At 44.0% G+C, this 22746-nt stretch overlaps 1 protein-coding gene across 1 annotated transcript; it reads left to right on the forward strand.

The window, feature by feature from the left end:
- Positions 1-1529: 1529 nt before the first annotated feature.
- Positions 1530-19044, forward strand: LOC149303727 (carbonic anhydrase-related protein 11-like). Its single transcript, XM_089479981.1, has 9 exons — positions 1530-2798; positions 4138-4212; positions 8865-9007; positions 10137-10322; positions 14348-14443; positions 14566-14638; positions 15023-15177; positions 15749-15914; positions 18094-19044. Exons 1-9 carry the CDS (start codon positions 2735-2737, stop codon positions 18126-18128), a joined length of 993 nt encoding a protein of 330 aa, XP_089336107.1. The 5' UTR covers positions 1530-2734; the 3' UTR covers positions 18129-19044.
- The last annotated feature ends 3702 nt before the right edge of the window (positions 19045-22746 follow it).

Below are 22746 nucleotides of genomic sequence, written 5' to 3' on the forward strand. Positions count from 1 at the left end.
AGGGCAATTGGGGGACCAAGTCCATGTTAAACTCAGCCACTGGAAACCAGCTTCTTGAAACCAGCTTCTTTACTACTTCTCGCACTCAGGTCTTCCAAGGACACTGAGTTTTGCTGCACAGAGAGGTTCTTCCAAACAGCTTTATGCATGAAATATTGTTTTCTCCATCATGGATTTAGACATCAGGGCATGCAGGGGCAATAACAAGGGGGTTGATGTCATCATTTAAAGATACAATTTTAATTTTGCTAGTTGTTTCTGTCACAACTCCTGCCATTACATTCAGTGACAGACGGGAATTGCGATTTATGCGTAACATTAGCACACATACACACACAAAAAAAAAAATATATTGCGAAGGATTCTGTATGGGATGGTATGTGGTATGGGAGACAGTCAATGGGGCATGACACCATGAGTTACCGCACCGGGTGAGGCCAACCCTAATGACGCCATTGTGGACATTTACAACCATTAGTATCAGTTTTCCCGGTGGATGATTTTTAGAAGAGAAGAGGAAGCAATGCATGGATCAACATATTTAATCCCTTGCCAGCATCCCTTGTTCTCCTTTGGTGTTTCTGGCCTGCAGCTCCCATTGTCCCTGACCAAATAGGTCACCCTAGTTAGGAACCCTGGAAGTTGTAATACTACAATTGTGATACAATTTCACAATTGTGTGTCACCTTGGGTCCCAACTTGGGGGAAGGGCAGGATAGAAATAAAATGAATAAATAAAACACAACATCTGGAGACCTAAGGCTGGAAACTGCTGGTTTGGTCCAACCTTCCCTGCCTGATGCTTGTGGATGGTGGGTCTTGTGCTCTAAGAATTCTGAAGGGCACCAACTTAAGGCCATGCTAGTTGGGGGGATTCTGGGAGTTTCAGTTCTAAAAAGGTGTCTGGGGATGCTGGGAGTTGTCACCCCCCCCTAAAAAATAATAATGTTTCCAACCTCTGCCTCTTTGTGATCGTGAATCAGATTGTAAATGGTGATAATAGCAGAAATAATATTGGTGTAAAAGCTGGGGCCACTGTGCCTTGTAGAAGCAGCAGAACACTTGGTACTATGAATGTGAAACAGGTTGTGTGAACTTGAAAGAGTCCATCCACACTGCAGAAATAATCCGGTTTGAGACCACGTTGACTGCCATGGCTCAATGCTATGGAATGCTGGGAACTGTGGTTGGTTGTGGCGGTGCCACAATCAACAAACCGGATTATTTCTGCAGTGTGGATGCAGCCTTCTTGAGTGATCTTCTCCTGAGCAAAGTAGATGTTCTTGCACTGCCTGAGCCTCAGCTGGTGATGCTAGAATTTTATTTTATTCTGTTTTCTGGTAATGCTAGCATTTTGTTTCTCCAATCCACCTTAAAACATTCTCTTTTCTCCCCTCCCAACTCCTCTCTCTCTCTCTCTCTTTCTCAACTGCATCTCTTGGGGTCCCTTGGGAGTGAGTGGGGAAGGGAAAGTGAGAGAGAAAGATCTGTGCATTTTAGAAGAGGAGGGGAAAGGGAAGGGGAAAAGGGAAGCTGTGAGATGCGAAGGAGAAGAAGGAGAAGAAGGAGGGAAAGGGACAAGCAGGCGAGGGAGGTATAATAAGAGTAAAGGAGGGAAGGCAAAAGGGAAAGAGGAGGAAGAAAGGAGAGAGGAAAGGTGGAAGAGTTCAGAGCAGGGAAAGGTAGAAAGGGAGGCAATAGAACAGAAGGAGGAGGTAGATCGGGAAGAAGGCAGAGAGGGAAGGTGGGAAAAGAGGCTGAAAGGAAAGAGAGGAAGAAGGGAAGGATAAAAAGGAGGTGGAGGAAGAGAGAGAGAGAGAGGAGGAGGAGGAGAGGCGAGGAAAGAGAAGAAGTTAAGTTTGGGGACTCTGCAAAGCGATCTTCTTCATCATCTTCATCCTCTTTTGCCTTCCTCTGATTCCCCCAAAATCTCGCAGGAAGCAGTTCCACCGATCCTTAGACCCTTTCCTTCCAAAAGAAGGAGAAGATCAGAAAGGATGGAGTGATCGCGGAAGAGGAAAAGGAGGAGGAAGAGGAGGAGGAGGAGTTGGAGGCTGTTGTGGGCTGGATGTGTGGGGCCCCTGGAGAGTGAGACCCCACCCGAAAAGACAAAAATCCCACCCAAAAAAGATCCCTTTCCATAGGGAGCCCCCCCAAAAAAACTGTCATCACTCTCCTCTTGGAAGAGGAAAGGGGGGTCCCCTGGAGAAGGGGAGGGAGAAAGATGGAGGGATGGAGGAGGAAGGAAAGCTAGGGAAAGGAGGAGAGATAGATAGATAGATAGATAGATAGATAGATAGATAGATAGATAGATAGATAGATAGGCAATAAATAGGGCATGGAGGAGGTAGGGGGCTTTCAGGGGCAATAGGAGATAGATAGATAGATAGATAGATAGATAGATAGATAGATAGATAGAGGGCATGGATGAGGTAAGGGGCTTTCAGGAGCAATAGGCAATAGGAGATTAGATAGATAGATAGATAGATAGATAGATAGATAGATAGATAGATAGATAGCATGGAGGAGGGGAGAGGCTTTCAGGGGCAATAGGGTTTCTTGGTGGGGGTCCCCTCATCGGATCAGGCGTGGACCCTGGAAAGCCCCCCACCAAACACCTCTCCAGAGGCTGCGGAGGCGACAGGGGATTTCCAGTCTTGAAGAGCATCTTTCTTTCCTTCCTTCCTTCCTTCCTTCCTTCCTTCCTTCTTTCCTTCTCTTTCTGCCCACCAGGATGAGGACCAGGACGCTGGGGGGGCTTTGCCTGTTGGGAGTCCTGACTGCAACTTGTATGGCTGGTAAGAGAGTGATGAGAGAGAGAGAAAGAGAGAAAAAAAGAAGACGAGATGAATGGAGAAGTGGGATGTGAAGGATGTTTGGGGAGGAGGGAAGATGAGCAGGCATGGGGAGGGAGAGGTGAGTTGTCTGAAGCCCAAGGAAGTCCCTGAGGAAAGAAGAAGGAAGGGGTAGCCTAAGAGAAAGGCAACTGGGACCGCTATCTATCTATCCGTCCATCCACCCACCCATGCTCCCATCCATCCATCCATCCATCCATCCATTTCTCTCTCCATCTCCTTCACAACCACATGCTCTTTAGTCCTCTTTCATATACACACACAGATTCTCCATTCAGAAATTAATCTAGGTTGGGTGCCTTCAGGTTGTTTCGGACCCATGGCAACCCTAAGGGGGAACCTGTCCTAGGGTCTTCGGGTCAAGATTTGTTGAGGGGAGGTTGGCCATTGCCTTCCCCTTGGGGCCGAGAGAGTGTGACTTGCCCAAGGCCACCCTGAGGGTTTTACGGCCAAGCCGGGAATCGAACTCAGGATCTCCACAATCGTAGTCCAACTCTCAAACTACTACGCCACACTGGTTTGCTTAATCTATGTAAAACCCACGATTTCTTGAAGTCATCTCATATATAATGTGTGTGTATGTGTATATATTTAGTGTATTTATACTCCGCTTTTCAGCCAGAAAGGCTCTCAGAGCGGCTTACAGATAGTTAATTAGATATTTCCCTGCTCTCAGGATTACAATCTAAAAATATATATATTTGTATATACATATATGCACATACATACATAGTCACCCATTTTCTGTGTGTGCACTCTCGCTCTCTCTCTCTCTCCTCTTAGTCTATCTGTTTTTGCATCTTTTCCCTCTACTATGCATGGGTTAATTTGCACCCAGATCCTCTTTCCCTCCCTCTTCTGTCATCTTTCACCCTGGCACTGGGGTTCATTCCCCAACAAAATACATGACTTGTGACAGAACAGAGACAATTGTGTCTCTGAGCATGTAGGGAGTGCCTTCTTTACTATGCATCAGGTCGGGCAGTTCAGTGTTCCTGTGGGAGGCTTTTGTGTGAAAGGGAATCTAACTTTCAACACTTTTGTCAGTCCATCTATCTATCCATTCAAGTGGCTTCTCCAAAATCTGTCTACACATCATTTGGCCATTCAGAAAAGAAAGAAAGAAAGAAAGAAAGAAAGAAAGAAAGAAACCCAGCAAGGGATGGCAGGAGGTTCCAAGCAGAGATGAGTGTTGTCTGTTACATTTTTGTGTCTCCCTCCTTCAACTGCCTCCAGACTAATTTAATCTTTCCTTTCCATCTTCCCACTTTTCCTTCTCCAGTGCAGTTTGTTCCTGCAAAGACCTATGAGGACTGGTGGGCTTACAAGGAGACGCTTCATGGTAGCTTTGTGCCAGGTACAAAATTCACTGTGATTGTGATGCTGGTTGTGGCAATGGTCATGATCATGGTGGTGGGGAAAGATTCAAGGACTGAAGAATGGCTCCCTCCTCTCGCTTTGCTTTTCTTGCTTTCCTTCTCCATAATTCCCAGCCTGACTCTGTGTGTGTGTGTGTGTGTGTGTGTGTGTGTGTGTTTATAAGTACATATGTCGATCAGATAAACACAAAGGCCAACCTTTACCATCATACTTACTATCCTATTTTGGCCACCAACCTTTGGAACTTATTGCCACAGGATTTTATGGAGCTCAGTATTATAGCTGAGTATGCATTGGTCTTTTCACTCAAGACCAGAAGGGCTTTGGGAACCATATCTGCTTTGCATAGAAACTGCTCCAGGTACATTCCTTGGATATTCAGATAAAAAGATCATCTGGCAGATGATGGCAAATGTCCTGTCAGCCTCAGACCCTGGAGACCCACTGCTAGTCAGAGTAGATAAATTGCTTGCTTTGGCTTAAAGCAGCTTCTTATTCCTTTAGGGGCATATATGCTGACCCAAATCTTGTTCCAAGATCCAGGGAGGAAGGATTCAGAGGAGGAGCTAGGCAACACTTGTTTCATTAATATTTTTGTAAAGGTTAGAGAAATTAATGGAAGATAGACCTGTTAGTGTTTGGTAGCAATAACAAGATAAATGAAGCCTGCATGAAGTCTACCTTTGAATGTTGGATGTTGGGGAAGAAACAAGAAAATGTAATAATGCTGCTGCTATTACGTCACTTCAAGCCTAAGAACTTAACAAGACTCCTCATGGCTGGAAACACGTTGCCACACTACACGAAACCTCCATTTGGTTTAGCAAGGCAGCTTTCTAAAGGCATGAATGGCAAGTGGCTCTGAGGAATGAGAAAGGATAAATGCAGGAGTAGAAACCTGTTTCTAAGCCCAGAACTTGAAGTAGTTACCTTTTTGGATTGTTACTCCCAGAATCCCCCAGCTAGTATGTAATTCTTCTGCGTTCTGGGTATGGCACAGCATAACATGTAGCATAGCAGGTTATATTGGCAGGGGGGCAATATAATTAATAGTGGCCTAAAAAGCCTAAAGGCACAAAATCTTGTTTGATCTTGGAAGCTAAGCAGAGTCAGCTCTAGTTAGTACTTGGATGGGAGAACACCAACAAATACTAGATGCTCCTATTTCAGAGAAAGAACTACTAAAACTACCTCTGAGTATTCTTCATATGGTCAGCATAAGTTGACAGATGACTTAAAGGCACATACATACAAACAGTATGGCAGATGGGGGAATATACTGGAAAAATAAAAAATTGAGTGGGGGAAGAGCTGAAGCTATTACAAGGGGAAGATCCAAGGGAACATCCTTGGTTTTACAGAGCATTTTCAGCACCCATGATGACATTCTTGCAATCTTCCCTTAATCCAGTTTTTAAAAGGAACAGATTGTGATCATCTTCATAAAGGGAAACAGCTTGCCTTTTAAAAGTCTGCCTTGCTCTCCACATGTTGCCTGGCACAAACAGAGGCAGCATTGTTGTTCCTTGCGAGGAAAAAAATCCCAAACAATTCACAATGGCCTTTACTTAAAGGGAAAACATTTAACTAGTCCTTAGTATGGTGGCTGTTTGACCAGTACAGGCAATACCTGCTGAAAACTGAGTGCTGAATGGTTTAGGATTTTCCTTTTCAAAAGGTGGAGGAGCACCTGTGCCTTCGCTTCCTACATGTGGAGCCTTGCTTTCCTGTTTTAAAACATTTAATTCTCCCATATTTCCCTTGCTTCTTTCATATATATATATATATATATATATTGTTTCTCCCATCCTTTGCTCATATTAGTTATTTTCACATCTCTTCACACACAGCATATGTTTGCCCTCCTTCCTTTCCTAGGCTTTGGCTCCTTCAAAAACTTCCACCACATGCGATGGTGGTGTCGGTGGGAAAGCAGCAAACACACTCTGTGTTGCCATCCAAATAGGCTAGGCCGGTTAAAGAGAAGCATGCAAATAGGGGCTCGATTTGCATAATTTATTCTGAGCTCAGGATTTGGGGGGCCTCCTCGGCACAGATTGTCGGTGCCAATTCCAGACGGCCAATTAGATTTCCTTGGACTCCCGATGCCTCTCTCCTGACCCCCTGCGTTGAAGGTTGGGGATGCCTGGTGGAGTCCCCAGGGTGAGTCGGTGGGTGGGTAGGTGAGTCTGTGCAGTGTCCCCATAAACCCTCCTTTGGGAGAGAGCATGCTGAGACAGGAAAGTGCTGCACCGTTCCAGCTGTACGCAGTGCTGATCCTAGGTGGAAAGCGGGGGGGGGGGGGGGGAGGAAAGGCTGGGCTTAGCTCAGCAACTGCAAGAGGCTGCATTAATATTTAATATCTCCCTCGCCCGCTCCAGCGATGCAGCGAGCAGCAAAGAGAAACAGGGCCACAGTGTGTGGGTGTACATGTGGAAGGGAGGGTGAGCGACTGGTTACGTGGAAGCCATAATGTCCTGTGTTGTTGCTCCCCCCGCTGCCACTCAGCTTGGGGAGTGCAAGGAGAGATTGGTGAAGACCACCTCCCCTATTCGAAAAGAAGGGGTGAAATAATTAAGTGTACCCATACAGATGAAGCTATAAAACATACACATACAGTAATCACCAAGGGGATGAGGAATGAAACAAGCTAGTGAGCGCACACAGAGATGAAGGAACACCCAGGGAAGACACGGAGCAGATATATTGCTTTTTTCTCAATTGCATACATACAGATGCCATCTAGGTAAAGCCCTTTTTCTTCTTTATTAAAATGCAGAGAAGGAGATTGAAAGACTAATAAACTCCTACATGTCCACATCCGTACCTAGACAAATGTGACATATGCACACATTGTTAAGGCAGACACATCACTTGAAATGTGTGTGCTGTTGAAAGGGGTACTACCTATAAATTGGGGCACATAAACACAAACACTTGGATCTCCAGAAGCCAGCACATCAATGCCACTGGGAATTAGAGACCTATGTTTTGCCTTCCTAGTGTAATGTTGTTTGCACACAAATCAAGACATGAGAAGGAAGAACATAAGATGTGGGATGGATCAGATTGCAGGTCTAGTCCAGCTCTGTGTTCACTGTGTTCACCAACCAGATGCACATGGGAAGCCCAGAAGTGAGACAGGATTGCAATAGCACCCTCCTACACATGTTCACAAGCAAAGGTGTCTCAGCCAATAAACAGGAGTACTGGCAGCCTAGGGCAGCAGCAGATTTAGTCGTGAAAGGACAGTGTATGTATTTTGCTCTGTGTTCTTACTGCTAAGGATAGGGAGAGGCGCTTGTGAGTTTTTCTATCTCATGCAGTGAGGTTTCTTGACTTTCTCTCTGTGTTTCTACACTGTAGAAATAATACAGTTTGTCACCACTTTAGGTGGTGTAGTTCCATCCTATGAAATCCTGGGATTTGTAGTTTGACAAGGCCTTTAGCCTTTTCTGACAAAAAGTGCTGATGCCTCACCAAACTATTCATCCCAGAATTCTGTTGGATAGAGCCGTAGCAGTTAAAGTGGTGTCAAACTGCATTATTTCTACAATGTAAATGTACCTTTTGTCTATTTCTCTGTGGTTTGTTGCTCCACCACAGGCAGCAAAATGTCTGGAGTTGGCCCTGGGTCCCAGCAACTGGTACTGAGAGTTACTCAGTGCCTCTAACACAAGGAAATGCATATCCCTCATGATTAGTAGCCATTTATCTTCTTGTTGTTCTAGGATCCAGCATAGTGTAGTGTTTAAGTGTTGGACTATGACACTGGAGACCAAGGTTTGACAATGTAAATCCACTGGTGACTTGAGCAAGTCACACTCTCTTACTCTCAGGGGATGACAGTGGCAAACTCCCTCTGAAAAAACTTGCTGAGAAAACCCCATGATAGGGTCTCCATAAGTCAGACATTACTTGAAGGCACACAACAACAACCAATATGATTAGTAGTCATTTGTCTTCTTACCTTACATGGTTATGTCTCAGACCCTTTCAAAGCCTTCTGAGTTGGCTGTCAATGGCCAAGATCTTATTGGATTACTGATGGAGCATGAAGTTCCATTGGCATCCTTACACTGATGTTCTGGGCTGTGTGAAAACTGTTCCTTCTTCCCTGGCTCATGGTCACAGCTCTACCTCCCCCATCCCTGACTGCTGCATGGGTGGACCTGGGCACTGTCCAGCAACCATTGTACATTCAGGACAAAGACATGGCTCAAGGAAGCATTGGTTACCTTCTTCTCCAATGTTCAAAGAAGTACTTACTCTCGCATAAGCAGGAGTTACAACAGAGTAAGTCACCAGCAGGACCTTCTGCTCATCATTACATTGCAAATCCTATAGTATAACCACATGAAAATAGTGCTTCCTTTTACCTATCCTGAATTTCCTGTCATTGTGCGATTTTAGTGTCAACTGCCTGCTTCTCTTTTACAGCTTAGCCTGGGCAGTTGTGAAACACATACACAGGCATTTTCTGACTCTCCATCCCAACACTCTTTCCCTCCCTCCCTTCTCTGTAATTGCACCCCAGGGAATAAATATGAACATTTCCTTGGCTCTTACTCAAGGAACCAGCAGGATTCAGTCACAGACTCGGCTTGTTTTCTCTTGCTCTCTTTGCAGGTCCCCCATTTTGGGGTCTTGTGAATTCGGCCTGGAGTCTCTGTGCCATTGGCAAACGTCAGTCACCGGTAGATGTTAACACTAGCCAAATGGTGTTTGACCCCTTCCTTCCCCCACTTCGACTAAGCACAGGTGGGAAAAAGGTGGGTATGCCTGGACATATGCTTTTAAGACACTATTGTCAAAGTGCTCAGTTTATGGAAATAAATAATTGCAAGTAAATTATATTATTTGTTCCTTTGGGGGCACTAAAAAGGGCATAATGCCATTCAGTTTGAAGATTAATATAATTATACATTGTGTTTTACTAGGTTTTTGTGTTGCTTTTGGAGGCTAAAATGCACATTAAGAATTTTTGCCATTTTGGCCATATTGTGATGTTGCTTGGCCACACATGTCCCAGTTTTTATCTGTGAAAAGTTGGAGAGAAAGGAGCTGAGATGCACAAAACCTTGGACCAAAAAAGGACCGAGTCTGGGCCCAGGGAAGTTTCCTTTTGGCTTGGCAACACTGTCAAGCCTGATATGCTATAGCATGAAGTGAGCACACCAGTAGTAGAGCTTAGACACCCACACCAAGGCAGGGAGCTGCCTTTGGAATTGCTCCAGGGCAATGAGCCACCTGAATCTCACCTTGGTTTGGTCCGTCTTCTGGAATCAGGGAGATGAGGAGGATTGGCTGAAGCAGAATGAATCATGGCTTGCAAATTACCCCATCTATCAAGTTTATGGCATGACTGTACAAACAGTGATATCCCTGGATACTGGGTTTACCACTGCTCCACCACTCTTCCTTATCCTAGAGGAATTCTAATCCACTATAACACCCTGAGCATACCTGATTGTCTGGAATCCTCAGAAGCCAAGCAGTGTCTGGCCAGGTTATTACTTGGGTGGGAGACCACTGAGAAATACCAGAGATCTCCTGGTAAAGCTTGGAAAGAATCCTGATTTTAGTGGTCCTACCAGTCAGAATGAACAAACTGGGCTACCTATATTGATCCAGGTACAGCTGCTGACTACATTGTCCATGGAGTAGCAAATCTGCTCTGGGTTTTAGCGTGAATTAAAGATGCTGTCCAAGCTGCTGAACCAGTTTTGGAGAGAGGACTCTGCATCCTAGTTAGCTCCTTTAAGATTTGGACTAAAACCCAAAGCTGATTCACTGACCCTCTGACAGTGGAACAACAGGCTATTTCAGAATGCATTGATGTCAATATAAGGCCAGCATCTCATATTCTTATAGTCCCTGTTTCACTATCTTATCATGCAGATCAGTGGCACCATGTACAACACGGGACGACATGTCTCCTTTCGGCCAGACCCACTGCAGCTGGTTAACGTCTCTGGAGGGCCGCTGTTATATAGCCACCGGCTCCAGGAGATACGCTTGCACTTTGGAAGTGAAGATGGATTTGGCTCTGAACATGAGATTGATGGCGAGACTTATTCTGCTGAGGTGATCTTCAAGCTGGGCCTAACAACCATGAAGGCAAACTGGTCCACTTTTCACTTAAAAATTTGGGCCTGTCCATACATGCAGAAGAATCATGTGTTTTTAGTATTTGTTGTTGTGTGCCTTCAAGTAATTGCTGACTTATGGTGGCCCTAAGCCAAAATTATCATAAGGTGTTCTAGGCAAGATTTCTTCAGGGGAGGTTGCCATTGCTTTCTCCTGAGGCTGAGAACATGTAGTTTGCCAAACATCACTCAGTGGGTTTCATGGCTGAGCAGGCAATCAAACTTTGGTTTCTAGAGTTATAGTCCAACACACAAACCACTATGCCATGCTGGCTCCACCCCTAAAAAAAAGATTGGCTGGAATTTTCTATCAGGATATATGTCATTAACATAACTTATAGTTAGCTACTATCAGAGGCACTAAGGAACCCCATTGGTGAATTGTGAAGATGTGTAACAGGACACCAACAAAAGTGTCCTGATGTGCACTGGGCTCTACTGAAGTACATCAGGACTCTAGCTGGTGTCCCATTATACATCAACCCCATTAAACATTTGTCCCAATGCACATTAGCCACTTTGCTGGCTCCTCTATGTGGTAATGTGACAGCAGCCCTTTACTGGATACAGACATTACAGATTCCCATGCCTGGAGAGCTATGGCCACTTACGAAGACATAAGTCCCCAACTGGATTCCAGTCATATGTCCTGTGGTGGTAGTGGTGGTGGTGTGCTGTCAAGTCATTTCCAACTTACAGTGACCCTAAGGTTAACTTATCATGGGGCTTTCTATGCAGGATTTGTTCAGAGAAAGGTTGCCATTGCCATCCTCTGAGGCTGAGAGAGTGTGACTGCCCAATGTTACCCAGTGGGTTTCATGGCTGAGCTAAGAATCAAACCCTGGCCTCTAGAGTCACTGTCCAACACTGAAACCACTATGCAATGCTGGCTCTCCTATTAGGAAACACATATCACTTGATTTCAGCATAAAAAACATGATTGAAAAACCAACAAAAAGGAAGATTAAAAGCAGCAGATAAATAAGTGTGGATGGCTTACATCAGCTTCCACCAACCAGACGGTCTTGAGATATAGTGGATGAGTGCTTTACAGGCTGTCTACTAAGGGGAAAACCAGCATTTTTTTTAATGCACCAGGTACTGGTACCATGTTTGTGCCCATTGGGTCTTTATTTACTGGAAACTCTCTGTGGACATGAGATCCACTCTAAGTAGTACTATATTTAATTACACCTCCCCCCAACTGATGGGAGTAATAGCTGTGCAAGCTCACCCATTTGGAGCATCACCAGGTGAGGGAAGGCTGAACTACATGAGTTAAAGTTCCTTCTTAAACAGCTTTGAATATATTGAGCCAGGGAGGGGAACTACAGCCCCTACATATTTTAAAAACATCAGTTTAAAAAGAAACCTTCAATCTCGCTTTTCTCTTGATGTTCTGGTGGAAAGTTTTGTTTGGGTTTGTTTTGTTTCATGCAGGAGTATTCAAACACACTGTCAGGCAGGTTCTGTTACTAGCAAGCAAGGTTTCACAGAGCCTGAGGCAATTTCCATGATCAAAGACATACTAGTGGTCAGATGTAGAAAGAAGCACACTGGCAAATTGCTCATTTGAAGGAGCTGATTTGGATGCAAGGGTTTTAGAAGGCCTGGTGCATCCTTATTGGCCTGTGGGGGTTAGCTGGCAGTACTCAGGCTATTGGGTCTCCAAACTGCATACAAAGTAAAACTACAGTCTGCTCCTAGGTCAGTGGTTCCCAAACTTTGTCTCCCAGGTGCATTGGACTTCACATCCCAGAATTCCTGATGATTGGCCAAGTTGGCTAGGTCTTATGGGAGATGAAGTCCAAAACACCTGGAGGACCAAAGTTTAGGGACCACTCCCTAGAAGAAACCCTTAATCCCCAGTGAGAGCCTCACTGTTCTGATTTGCTGCAGACTAGACCAATGATGTATTAAAGTCTTTTAGTCCAAGTCTCAAGTCAACTCTCAAGTCTCTACCTTCAAGTCTCAAGTCCTTATAAGATACTTTGAAGTCAAGTCTGAAGTCGAGTCTTAAATCTGGAAGCCAACTTTTAACAGAGGCAGGGTGCATTTTTCAGAGGGAACGGCAATAGGCTTGAGGTGTGGCTTGAGATCTGCTTAGCAGCTTGTCCCCACTGCCCATCAGAGGAGCCTTACAAAAACTTTAGAAGGATCCTTCCACCTCTACTGCCTAAAACATTTACTGTTCCCTGCCGAGAAATGCGCCCCATACTTTGGGGTGGGTCTTGCCTGCTGCTTGACGTGAATGGTACCAGTAAGTCAGTCACTAAAAATATACAAGTCTCAAGTTCAGTCAGTGTATTATTTTTGCCAAGTCAAGCAACTAAAGTCCGACTTAAGTCTGAGTCAATTGACTCAACTCTACATCCCTGGACTAGACTATTAGAGGTGTATGGTTTCTGATTCTCAGATCTCAGGGCCTGCCCTAGACCCTTTCTCTAGTTCTCAGCATGAGGGGAAGGAGTCTCAGGATGAGCGCACTGCCTTGACAAGTAAGTATGTGTGTAGTGTGTGTATCTTTCATTACTTAGACATGGTTGTCGAGATCCTACATCAAATACTTAGTTACGAATGCATAACTAAGATCTCCTGGCCCAACCCCCAAGCCTACTTTAACAACCAGCAGCCATTGCAAGCTGTAGAGGTTTATTCAGCTGCCCATCAGGATGGCCTTTTCAGCTCCATCCCACCAGCAAGCAAGGCTGCAAGGATGCATTGCAACAGGTGTCCTTCTGATAGTTGTAGCCTTGCTCACTGGTGGGAGAGACCTGGAAATGTCACCCCAGTCACCAGCTGAACAGACTTCCATCATTTGGTGCAACTGCTGGCTCCTAAGGTAGGTTTGGGAGGGGGCATTTATGACTGCAGTAGTGCCATGGTTGTGAATGTATAGTATTGCTGAATACGGAGCAATTACGGACACATAACTCTACATTAAGAATCCATAACTGCAATACAGAATGCCAACTGAGGTGCTTTAATTTGAATGGCATATCTTGTTTATGCCATTCAATTTTTAAAAAGCCACCGGTTGGCATCCCATATGATTTATAATGTAGCGTTACGGATCTGTAACTGCTCCATGTTCATACTATGGAAGCTCAGCAGAGTCAGCTATGGATAGTACTTGGATGGTAGACCACCAACATATACCAGGTGCTGTAGGCTATATTTCAGAGGAAGGAACTGGCAAACACCTCTGAGTATTCCTTGCCTATAAAAACTCTGTGAAATTCATGGGGTCACCGTAAGTTGCCTGTCGACTTGAAGGCACATACACTTACACACCTTATGTATGGCCCCATGCAGACAGGCCAAAATAAAGCTGCTTTGGGTCACTTTGGAGGTATGCTGTTTAAATGATGCATGCTTCCTAAGAGTCCAGAAGCTGCACCAAAGCTGCGCTCCGGTCCTTAGGTGTGCTTTGGCGTGGCTTCCTGACTCTTAGGACGCATGCATAATTTAAACAGCATACCTCCAAAGTGACCCAAAACAGTTTTCTTTTGGCCTGTCTGTATGGGGCCTATGACATTGTCAGGGGTTGTTCCTTCTCACATCAGCCTTATAATGTTACCAGTGCAACCACTTCTTGTGACATAACAAGGGATCAGAATTAAGTTTCAAGTTTTGGTCCTGAAATTCCAAGGCCTGGGATCCCTATTGGTGTATTCAGGAAGAAGGTGCTGGTGTCTGGCCTCTCCAAGCCATTTTCCCCAGTTCAAGACCCATTCAGCCATGATACTGAATTAGTAATATTTAGGCTGGCATTATTTCTTAGTTTAATCTCACTTACAGGGTTGTTGTAAAGAAATTGAAGGGGTGGAATTGTATACACTGCTTTGAGTGCCTTAAATGAAGAATAGTCTGACAAATACATGCATTGTTCTATACCTGCAAAATGCAGGGTTACATTTTATCACACCGATGTGAGTATACACGTTTCACGTTTACTTGTAGGTGCAGCTGATCCACTACAACCAAGAACTCTACCCCAATATCTCAGAAGCCTCACGCAATCCCAATGGCCTGGCCGTCATTTCGATCTTCGCCAATGTGAGTCCATCCTTACCACCTGATGAAATAGGGATGGTACATAGGCCTCAAGCTGGCTCAAGATGGGATGGAGGCTGGTTAGACAACCAAATTCAAGGCCTTTGCATGATTTCTGTTTGCAGATTGGATCAAGTCCCAACCCATTCCTAACCAGACTGTTAAACAGAGAAACGATTACAAGGATCTCATATAAAAGTAAGTGGAACAGCTTGGGTGTGGGACATGCTGACTGGAGGTTTCTGAGAGTTGTAATCCAAAAAAAAGTAATGGTTCCAAGCTATGATGGATGGTCACTACAAGATGTAGTTACAGCCACTGGCTTAAATGAATTTAAAATATGAATGGAGGGCAATTCTATTAACTACAACAGCAAATTCATTGCCCCATGTTCCAAGGCAGTACACCTTTGAATATCACATGCTGAGAACAAACAAAAAGTGAGAATTATCATCTTGACTTGATTGTCAGCTTCTTGTGTGAACACCTACAGGACTAGATGGACATTTGATCCAATCCAGTAAGGTTCTTCTTGAATTTATGTTAAAATATACATGCATCTGTATACTTCTGCCCTCACAGATGATGCTTACCTTCTTCATGACCTGAGCCTTGAAGATCTTTATCCGGAGGCATTTGGTTTTATCACTTACCAGGGATCCATGTCAACCCCACCGTGCTATGAAACAGCCACTTGGATCCTCATTGACCGACCCATCAATATTACCTCTGTACAGGTGAGTCTCTGACCCTTTTAATGGAAGACAAATCCTCTTTGACCTCCTATTTGCTTTTCCTGAGCATTGAAAAATTACTTACTATTTTTCAGTGGAATGGGAACAGAATGTCTACCTATTATGTATTATTCTGTATGTGTGCTTAGTTTGAACAATGGGAGTCTGAAGAGGAAAGATCACACAGGTGGCTACCTGATGCAGCATCCAGAAAGGATTTCTTAGTAATATCTTTTGCATTTCCCCCCAAAATTCCAAATCTGAATTGGCCACTTTTCCTGTATTTTCCTATGGCACAACAGTAACAATGGCAACATTTCCAGAAGGTAGCAACAATAAGGGGTCATGATCTGTTGGGTGATCAGAGAAATGAGTAAAGAAATTAATTGCTTTTTGAACTTAACATTCCAAATCCTGACCAAAACAGTAATATCTCCAGCCTCTGGCCTTTCCCAGCTAAGAAAATTCAGATGTCTTGGTTCCCCAGTGCATGTTTGACTTTTCTGCCCACACCTGTAGCAGCCCTGGAATCCTCTTGTCACTCCTGACCCTTTCTTCCCTTTCTATCCTCCAGATACACTCCCTTCGTCTTCTCAGCCAGAATCTCCCTTCCCAAATTTTCCGGAGCATGAGTGACAACTCAAGACCTCTCCAGCCCCTCTTGCACCGAAGCCTTCGGGGCAACCGAGACCCTCGTCGCCCCACTCGACGTTGCAAAGGGGGCAACTTTAGGCTACATGGTATGCAGCTTTAAAAACCAAATCATTTCTTCTATGTTTTGGCCTATTAGAGTCAGTCCTGTTCCATCTATTTAGTTTCTCTTCAGCACTTACACTTTGCCATTGTGGCAAATATTCCAGGTAGCTTAGAACCAAAATGATCACAGTGATAGGAACTAGTGTAAAGAAGTCAATAAAACTAATAAGCACAAAGAAATACAATGGGTTTCTGGGGTTGGGGGATAAAGTCACTTAAGTCTGTTTAATAGCAGGGACAGCCATGCAAGTCTCCTTTAAACAGAAGAAGTTTAATCATTGCATCTCACTGGATATTCCTTAACATCTACTTGCATACCATAGAATTGTCCATGCCATTTCTCCTATTAGGCAAATTGAGATGAATTGTTTTCTTTTTTCTATTTAATAACTAACCTTTTTGTCCAGGAACATCAAAATAATGTACAGTCTTCTCCCCCACCATCACTTTTTCCTTCACACCAGCCTTGTGAAGTGGGCCAGGCTGAGAAAGCATGACTAGCCCAAGATCACCTAGTGAGACTCATGGCTGAGTGAGAGCTTAAACATCAAGGCCCATTCACACTGCAGAATTATGATTCCACTTTAACTGCCCTGGCTGCATCCTATGGAATTCTGAGACTTGTAGTTTGATGAGATATTAGCTCTTTTGGGCTGAGAATTCTAAAGGCTGCTCTCTAAGTGCAGTCTCAGGATCCCATAGGCTGGACTCAAGACAGTTAAAGTGAAATCATAGTGCTATAACTCTATAGCATTAATCCAACACTGTAACCACCATAGGACAGAAGCATGTGAACAGTTTAGCCTGGGCTGTACCCATAGGCCTCCTTCTGTTCTCTTCTCAAGTGTGAACCACCCCCAATATTAAAGCAGGTTTCACATGTCAGATCATTTGGCATGGGACACTAATTTTGTCCTTCCCCTCAGGCAGCAAAATGTTACAGCAGTTTTGAAAGTGAGTGATCTGTTGGTGAACCTATCGCTGACTGCACTCCATTGAAGGCCGAGGCTTTCAGAGATTTTTGCAATATCTTCTTAGGAGCTTATCGCATAAATTTTAAAACCATTTCAAGCCTGGCTGGAGCCAGGACGTGGGATGGAGGTGAGGATTATCACATGCTAAATGGCCACCAATCATCAGCCCGGGTGCCAGCCGCACTCTGCCCGCACTTTTTAGAAGCCAGAAAGCTTCCTAATGTGGCTGGGACCTGGGCTGATGGCAGGTGGCAGTTAGATGGTGATTTAGCGTACGATAATCCCTGCCTCCGTCCTGCATCCTGGCTCCAGCCCAGGAGACTTGAAACAGTTTTAAAGTTTATGTGATAAGCTCCTAAGCTTGTATCTGTGCTGTACTAACACTGTCTCAGTATCAAACTTTATCATTTAGCTGAGTATCATCCAATTGGTTTATCTGTTTCCCTTCATGCCAGGGAATTTGGGAATTCTAGACTTGTGTGAATCTTTGAATAATGTTTGCAATGAAAAGGCTGTTTCTCTTCTAGGAGCCATAAGTTCAAATCCTTGGATGTCCACATCCCCACATCAATATTTTGCCCTAGTGCACCTCTAGAAGCCTCCAGGGTCAAATGATCATTAAAAACTATTCTCTCCCCATCTCCATTCCGTTTTAGGCCTGAAATAGCCTTTAATCTAAAGTAGGTGTGAATGTCCAGTTAATTTTTCTTTAAAATGAAGGGGTAGGACAGCCTACTCAGATCATAAGAGAGGCAGAAATGGTGTGTCTACCAAGCCTTAGTGGCTGCGCAACCCAGGACAACCAGGACAGTTTCTTTGGAATGACAGTGAAAAGGAGACAGAAGAGAACAAGGGCTGGACTGTCGATATGCCTTTATTCAAATATCTTCTAAAAGCTATTTTTGTCATGGCTTCCTTAATTCAGTAGCATGATGTTCTTATGAAACTGTGGTGAGGGGGAATGCATATGCATACTGATGGGGGTGGGATTTAGTACAGCTGGAATTTAAACAAATAGGCACACAAGTGTGCATTTAGTGTAACTAGTAATTTGGCCCCAACGGCCTCCCAGAATTAGGAACAAAAGCAGGAGAGCAATTTGAAAATAGACAGTAGAGGCTGTCCTTGGGAAACAGGGACGGCTGGAACCATCTCTTTGGCAAGCCTGTGTTTTTCTTCTCTTTTGCAGTTGATGGCACACGGCCTCCCAAAACCGTTGTGTAGCTGAAGCCTGGCGCAGCACGTTTTCTCCCATTGAATGCTTGAGGGTGGCTGTCGCTCCTTCAAAATGTGATGTCTGACTACAACCTCCCACCTCTGGGTGACTCGTTGGCCTCCCGCCATGAACAGGGGAATAATGTAGGGTGTGAATCCACATTTGAGTTTTCATCTCAATGGTGCTCGGAACACACATGCTTACCCTGGTGTGGCTTCCAGAGGTTTTCCAAAATAAGACCAGGGCTATTTGTAAGCAGAATGTGGCATGCTTCCCATTGAACAGCCATATCTTAATAGGGAGTGGGAGCCCCCCAGAAGCTTGAGGACTAAAATCTTGCCCACTGACATTGCCTCCCTGCATTCCCAAAGAAAATTATTTTTGTTCTAGACATCCAGTATATTTGAAATCTCTATGAGCCCCACATGTTAGAGAGAATGTACCCCAAATTCTGGGCAGCCCAATTAAGCTGGACTGTACTTTAAATGCTGCACTTACCTCAGAATGTTTTCTTGGGCATATAAGTAATGGAAACTACCCTCCTCCGTGTCTGAGTGAGACCCCAACATGTTTGTGGGCAATACTCAGGGCCATGGGGCACCAAAATCCAAGTAGGATGGTTTCCCCCATACATGTTAACGTCCTGAACTTCAGAATGTTTTTTGGGGAGGGAGATGCAGAAATACAGTGGGAATAACCCCAGAATCCTGAATTACTTTCATTATTTGCAAAGGGGGGTGGACTTGCACTAATGGGAGATAATCTACGGTGGAAAATACAGACAACATATCTATCCTGGGAAGTTTAGGAAAATACGGAGACCAATTCTACAGGATTATGATAATATCTGAATGGTCTTCAAGAACCTAAACTGGATGCAGGAGAGGAAAACATTTTATTGCCAAAAGAAATCTACTATTTGAATATGGATGAATATTACTGATTTTAAAAAAATAATTTTCAAAACAAGCTCTGGAGTCCCTGGAGTGAAATTTCTTTTAAAAGTTCAGAGACTAAATGGGATGTTTTGGTGTTATGGCCCAATCCAAGCTGGGATGAACAGGAGTGTTGTGGGGGTAAGAACATCAGTCAGCCCCTTTCTTAGCAATGAGAGAACAGACCCCCATCAATTACAGCAGCTGCTGACCAGTGAATGGGGATTGGAGGACTTTCACAGTCCCTGTGTGTGTGGTGTATGCCTTCAAGTCATTTCCAACTTATGGTGACTCTAAGGCAAACCTATTATGGGGTTTTCCTGGCAAATTTGTTCAGAGGAGGTTTGCCATTGCCTTCCCCTGTGGCTAAGAGTATGTGACTTTTCCAAGGTCACCCAGTGGGTTTCATGGCTAAGCTGGGAATTGAGCCCTAGTCTCCAAAGTCAAGGTCCAACTCTCAAACCCCTGCAGCACACTGGCTCTTTCACAGCCCCTATCTATTCACTAAAAGAGGGGGTATGTACAGAGCGTAAATACGAAGAAGTGCAAATATACAACTCTTGGTTATGCAATCATAACTACCCAATTGGATTCCAGCCATTGTCTTCCAATCTGACATCGGGAAAGAAGCCAGGCAGGGCTAAACAAGAAGGATCCAAGGGTGCCTGAGACAGAACATGCCAGTAATAAGCATTGTAGTAGGTGCAGGAGAGCTGATCATTAGAGATGCAGACATCTGGGTTTGTGGGAGCCACCGCCCTGATTTTACTTTTAATTATCAGGGTATTCCACTGGTTCAAGTCCATGTGTGTATGTCTTAAGTGGGGAAGCCAAATTTGTTATCAGGATGTTCTTGTTTCTTGGCTGTATTTAGTGACTGCATTCTCAGATGGTATCTTTCTGAGATCTTCATGGTAGCTGCATGCTTGTCTGAGTGGGAGAGTCTGGGCTTCCTTCTGGGAGCTGGGGGCGTGGGGTTGTTCCTTTTCTTTCATTTGCTCATATCCTGAATTGGTTTGCCAAACAGAAGAAGGGCTAGGCTGATCTCCAGACAAGTGCTGGCTCTTTTTCCTTTCCTGCTGACCAGGTAAGTCTATCTCTCTATCTGCTCAAGAGTCCTCATGATGGCTGCATAGACCACATGATGAATTGTCTGACTGATCAGAATGTTGCAAACATCACGTATTGCCTACATTAGTAATGTGAAGCTTTAGGGTTTTTGGACTACAATACCCAGAGTTCTCTGGCCAGCATGCTGCAATCATGCTATTGTTCCCTTGATCAAAATGATCATGGTACTATTAAGATGGAATACAAAACAGGTGAATGCATGGAGAAAAGTGTTGTAATAATGGGGGACATCAACCACTCTCATAGTGGCCATGCTGGCTGGAAAATTCTGGACAATGAAGTCCAAAAAACTATAATCTCAGAAGTGAAGTCGAAGGATTTCATGGCCGGCATCCATAGTTTTTTGTGGGTTTTTCGGGCTATGTGGCCATGTTCTATAAGAGTTTATTCCTGACAGTCTGCCAGCATCTGTGGCTGGCATCTTCAGAGAATGCTAACTTGGAAGAGAGTGGGTATATATATACTATGTGACCCTGGGTCACTATCTGCTCAGGACCAGGTGGGTGGGGGCCAATAAGAATTCTCAATATGTGCATGAAGAAGTGTTGTGGAGACAAGAGATTTGGATTTATTGGGGGACTTTATAGGACAAGATGGGTCTGTGCAAAAGGAATGGGCTCCCCTTGAACGGAAACTGAATCAGACTGCTGGCAATGGACATGAAAAAGGGAGAAGAATAGCTTTTAAACTAAACCCGAGGGAACAATTGACAGGAGCTGGGAAGCATCCAGTTTGGGCTGAATCACTCCTGTGGGATGAAAGTAAAAGTGTTTCTGATTGCTCAACTGGGGATGGAATGGAAATAAGATCACATTAAAACAAGACAGTCAGAGACCTAAGAGCTTAGGTGGAAAAAATGTACACATCATAGACATAACGGGGGCTTATATATGTGTTTCTGTGCTAATGCTAGAAGCCTCTGAGTGGAAATTTGAGTGTTATACAGCTTGGTATTAAGTGAGCATAACATCGCAAGCATAACCTAGTGAGAGAGAATCAGTAGGATACAGCTTTTTCTGGATACAATGGGGAAAGACCAGGAAGGATGCGATAGAGTTGGCAAAGTTTAAAACGAACCAACAACTTTAAAAGAAGTGGTCAGGAATGACAACTATCAGGCTTCAAAAGTAGTTTAATACTGGGGGGGTGGGGTGTCAAAATGCTCAGGGTGATATGAATCAGGATTGGCCATAGCAGAAAGTGTTCTAATAATGAAGGATGTGAATCACCTTTACATTGACCAGGTATAAATGTAGGTTGTAATCATTATAGAGGTAACATTTTTTGATACCCTAAAGGGCTGAATCCTAAAACAGCTGGTCACAGGAATGACCAAAGGAAAGGTGATCCTGGACTTAATCCTAAATGGTGCTGCCAGAGATTTAATGCAAGGGGTGAGCATTCTTGTTGAGAGAATATGTGACACAATAACATTGGAAAGCAGGAACGGGTACAAATGAAGTTGAAAAGAAACATCAAGAAGGTAAAAGCATTCCAAAATCCTGCAAATTACTCAATACCAAAGTAAGAGGCTGTGCTAGAATGTTTACTACTGGTCAGAAAGGATAGCACAAAGTTCAACTGTCAAGATCCTACATAATAGCCCATATTTCATAACTTTATCTGTAGCTACACTGCAGGAATGCAAAGAAGCTTTGTTACTGAACTGAGCATTGAGCATTTCCAATGTGCATTGTATATATCTATTTGTTTTTACACTTCCTAGCTGGTATCAAGATGCACACTCCAATGCACATATGTGCCCACTGCACATTGGACCATGGTGCATCAGTCACTCCACTGCCTACTGTCAAACAATAGATACCTGTCCGCTGCAATGTTATGGCAACCCTTAGGTGAATACAAATGTTGTGAAGCTACTCAATTTAGTTATTTGCATACATAAATCCATTTATGAAAATGTAATTCCCAAGTAGAATGCCAGCCAGCATCACCAGTATGGTTAGGAAGAAACATCAGTTTAGTTGTAAGAGAGGGCAAAGGACTCCTTTCCGTCAGTAGCTGGAATTCTTTCTCATGGCAAACAAAAATGAACACAAAGAAAGTGCAAAAAAGGTGGTATGAGGGTTTGTTTTTAAAGTAAAGGATTTGTATCAAGACCAACAATAAAGAATTATTTACATACATAAGAAGGAAAACAATCCTGGACATGGTTGGACCATTGTATCACAATGAAGTAAAGAAAGGTAAGAAAAATGCCCAAAAGGTAAATGTATTCTTTTTGCTGGTGTCCCACACCCCTTGGGTCACAGAGCTAAGAAAACCTCACTGTGTCACACCCAGAAACCCCCAACTATGATGGTTATGTTGGCAAGGGGACTCTGGGAGTTGTAATCCAAAAACTAGCTTTTTAGGCACAGTATCTCCTGTGGACATCTGTTATAGCCTTATTGCCCATTTCAAGTTGCAAGGGAGATGAGTGTCTCCAAAGAGTCCACTACAGATTTTAATCTACACTATACAACTGAGCATGAAAATTAGAATTGTACAAGCCACTGTATTCCCTATTACCATGTATGGAGGTGAGAGCTAGACAGTG

The sequence above is a fragment of the Sceloporus occidentalis genome, unplaced genomic scaffold (assembly GCF_023333645.1).
Source record: "Sceloporus occidentalis isolate IW3139 unplaced genomic scaffold, rSceOcc1.0.p SCAF_14, whole genome shotgun sequence".
Taxonomy (NCBI): domain Eukaryota; kingdom Metazoa; phylum Chordata; class Lepidosauria; order Squamata; family Phrynosomatidae; genus Sceloporus; species Sceloporus occidentalis.

Excerpts from the sequence above, each read along its gene's own strand:
- LOC149303727 (XM_089479981.1), top strand. The coding sequence starts at position 2,735 with ATGAGGACCAGGACGCTGGGGGGGCTTTGCCTGTTGGGAGTCCTGACT. Across the intron at positions 4,213-8,864 it reads TCATGGTAGCTTTGTGCCAG|GTCCCCCATTTTGGGGTCTT; the intron begins GTACAAAATTCA and ends CTCTCTTTGCAG. Across the intron at positions 15,178-15,748 it reads TCAATATTACCTCTGTACAG|ATACACTCCCTTCGTCTTCT; the intron begins GTGAGTCTCTGA and ends TCTATCCTCCAG.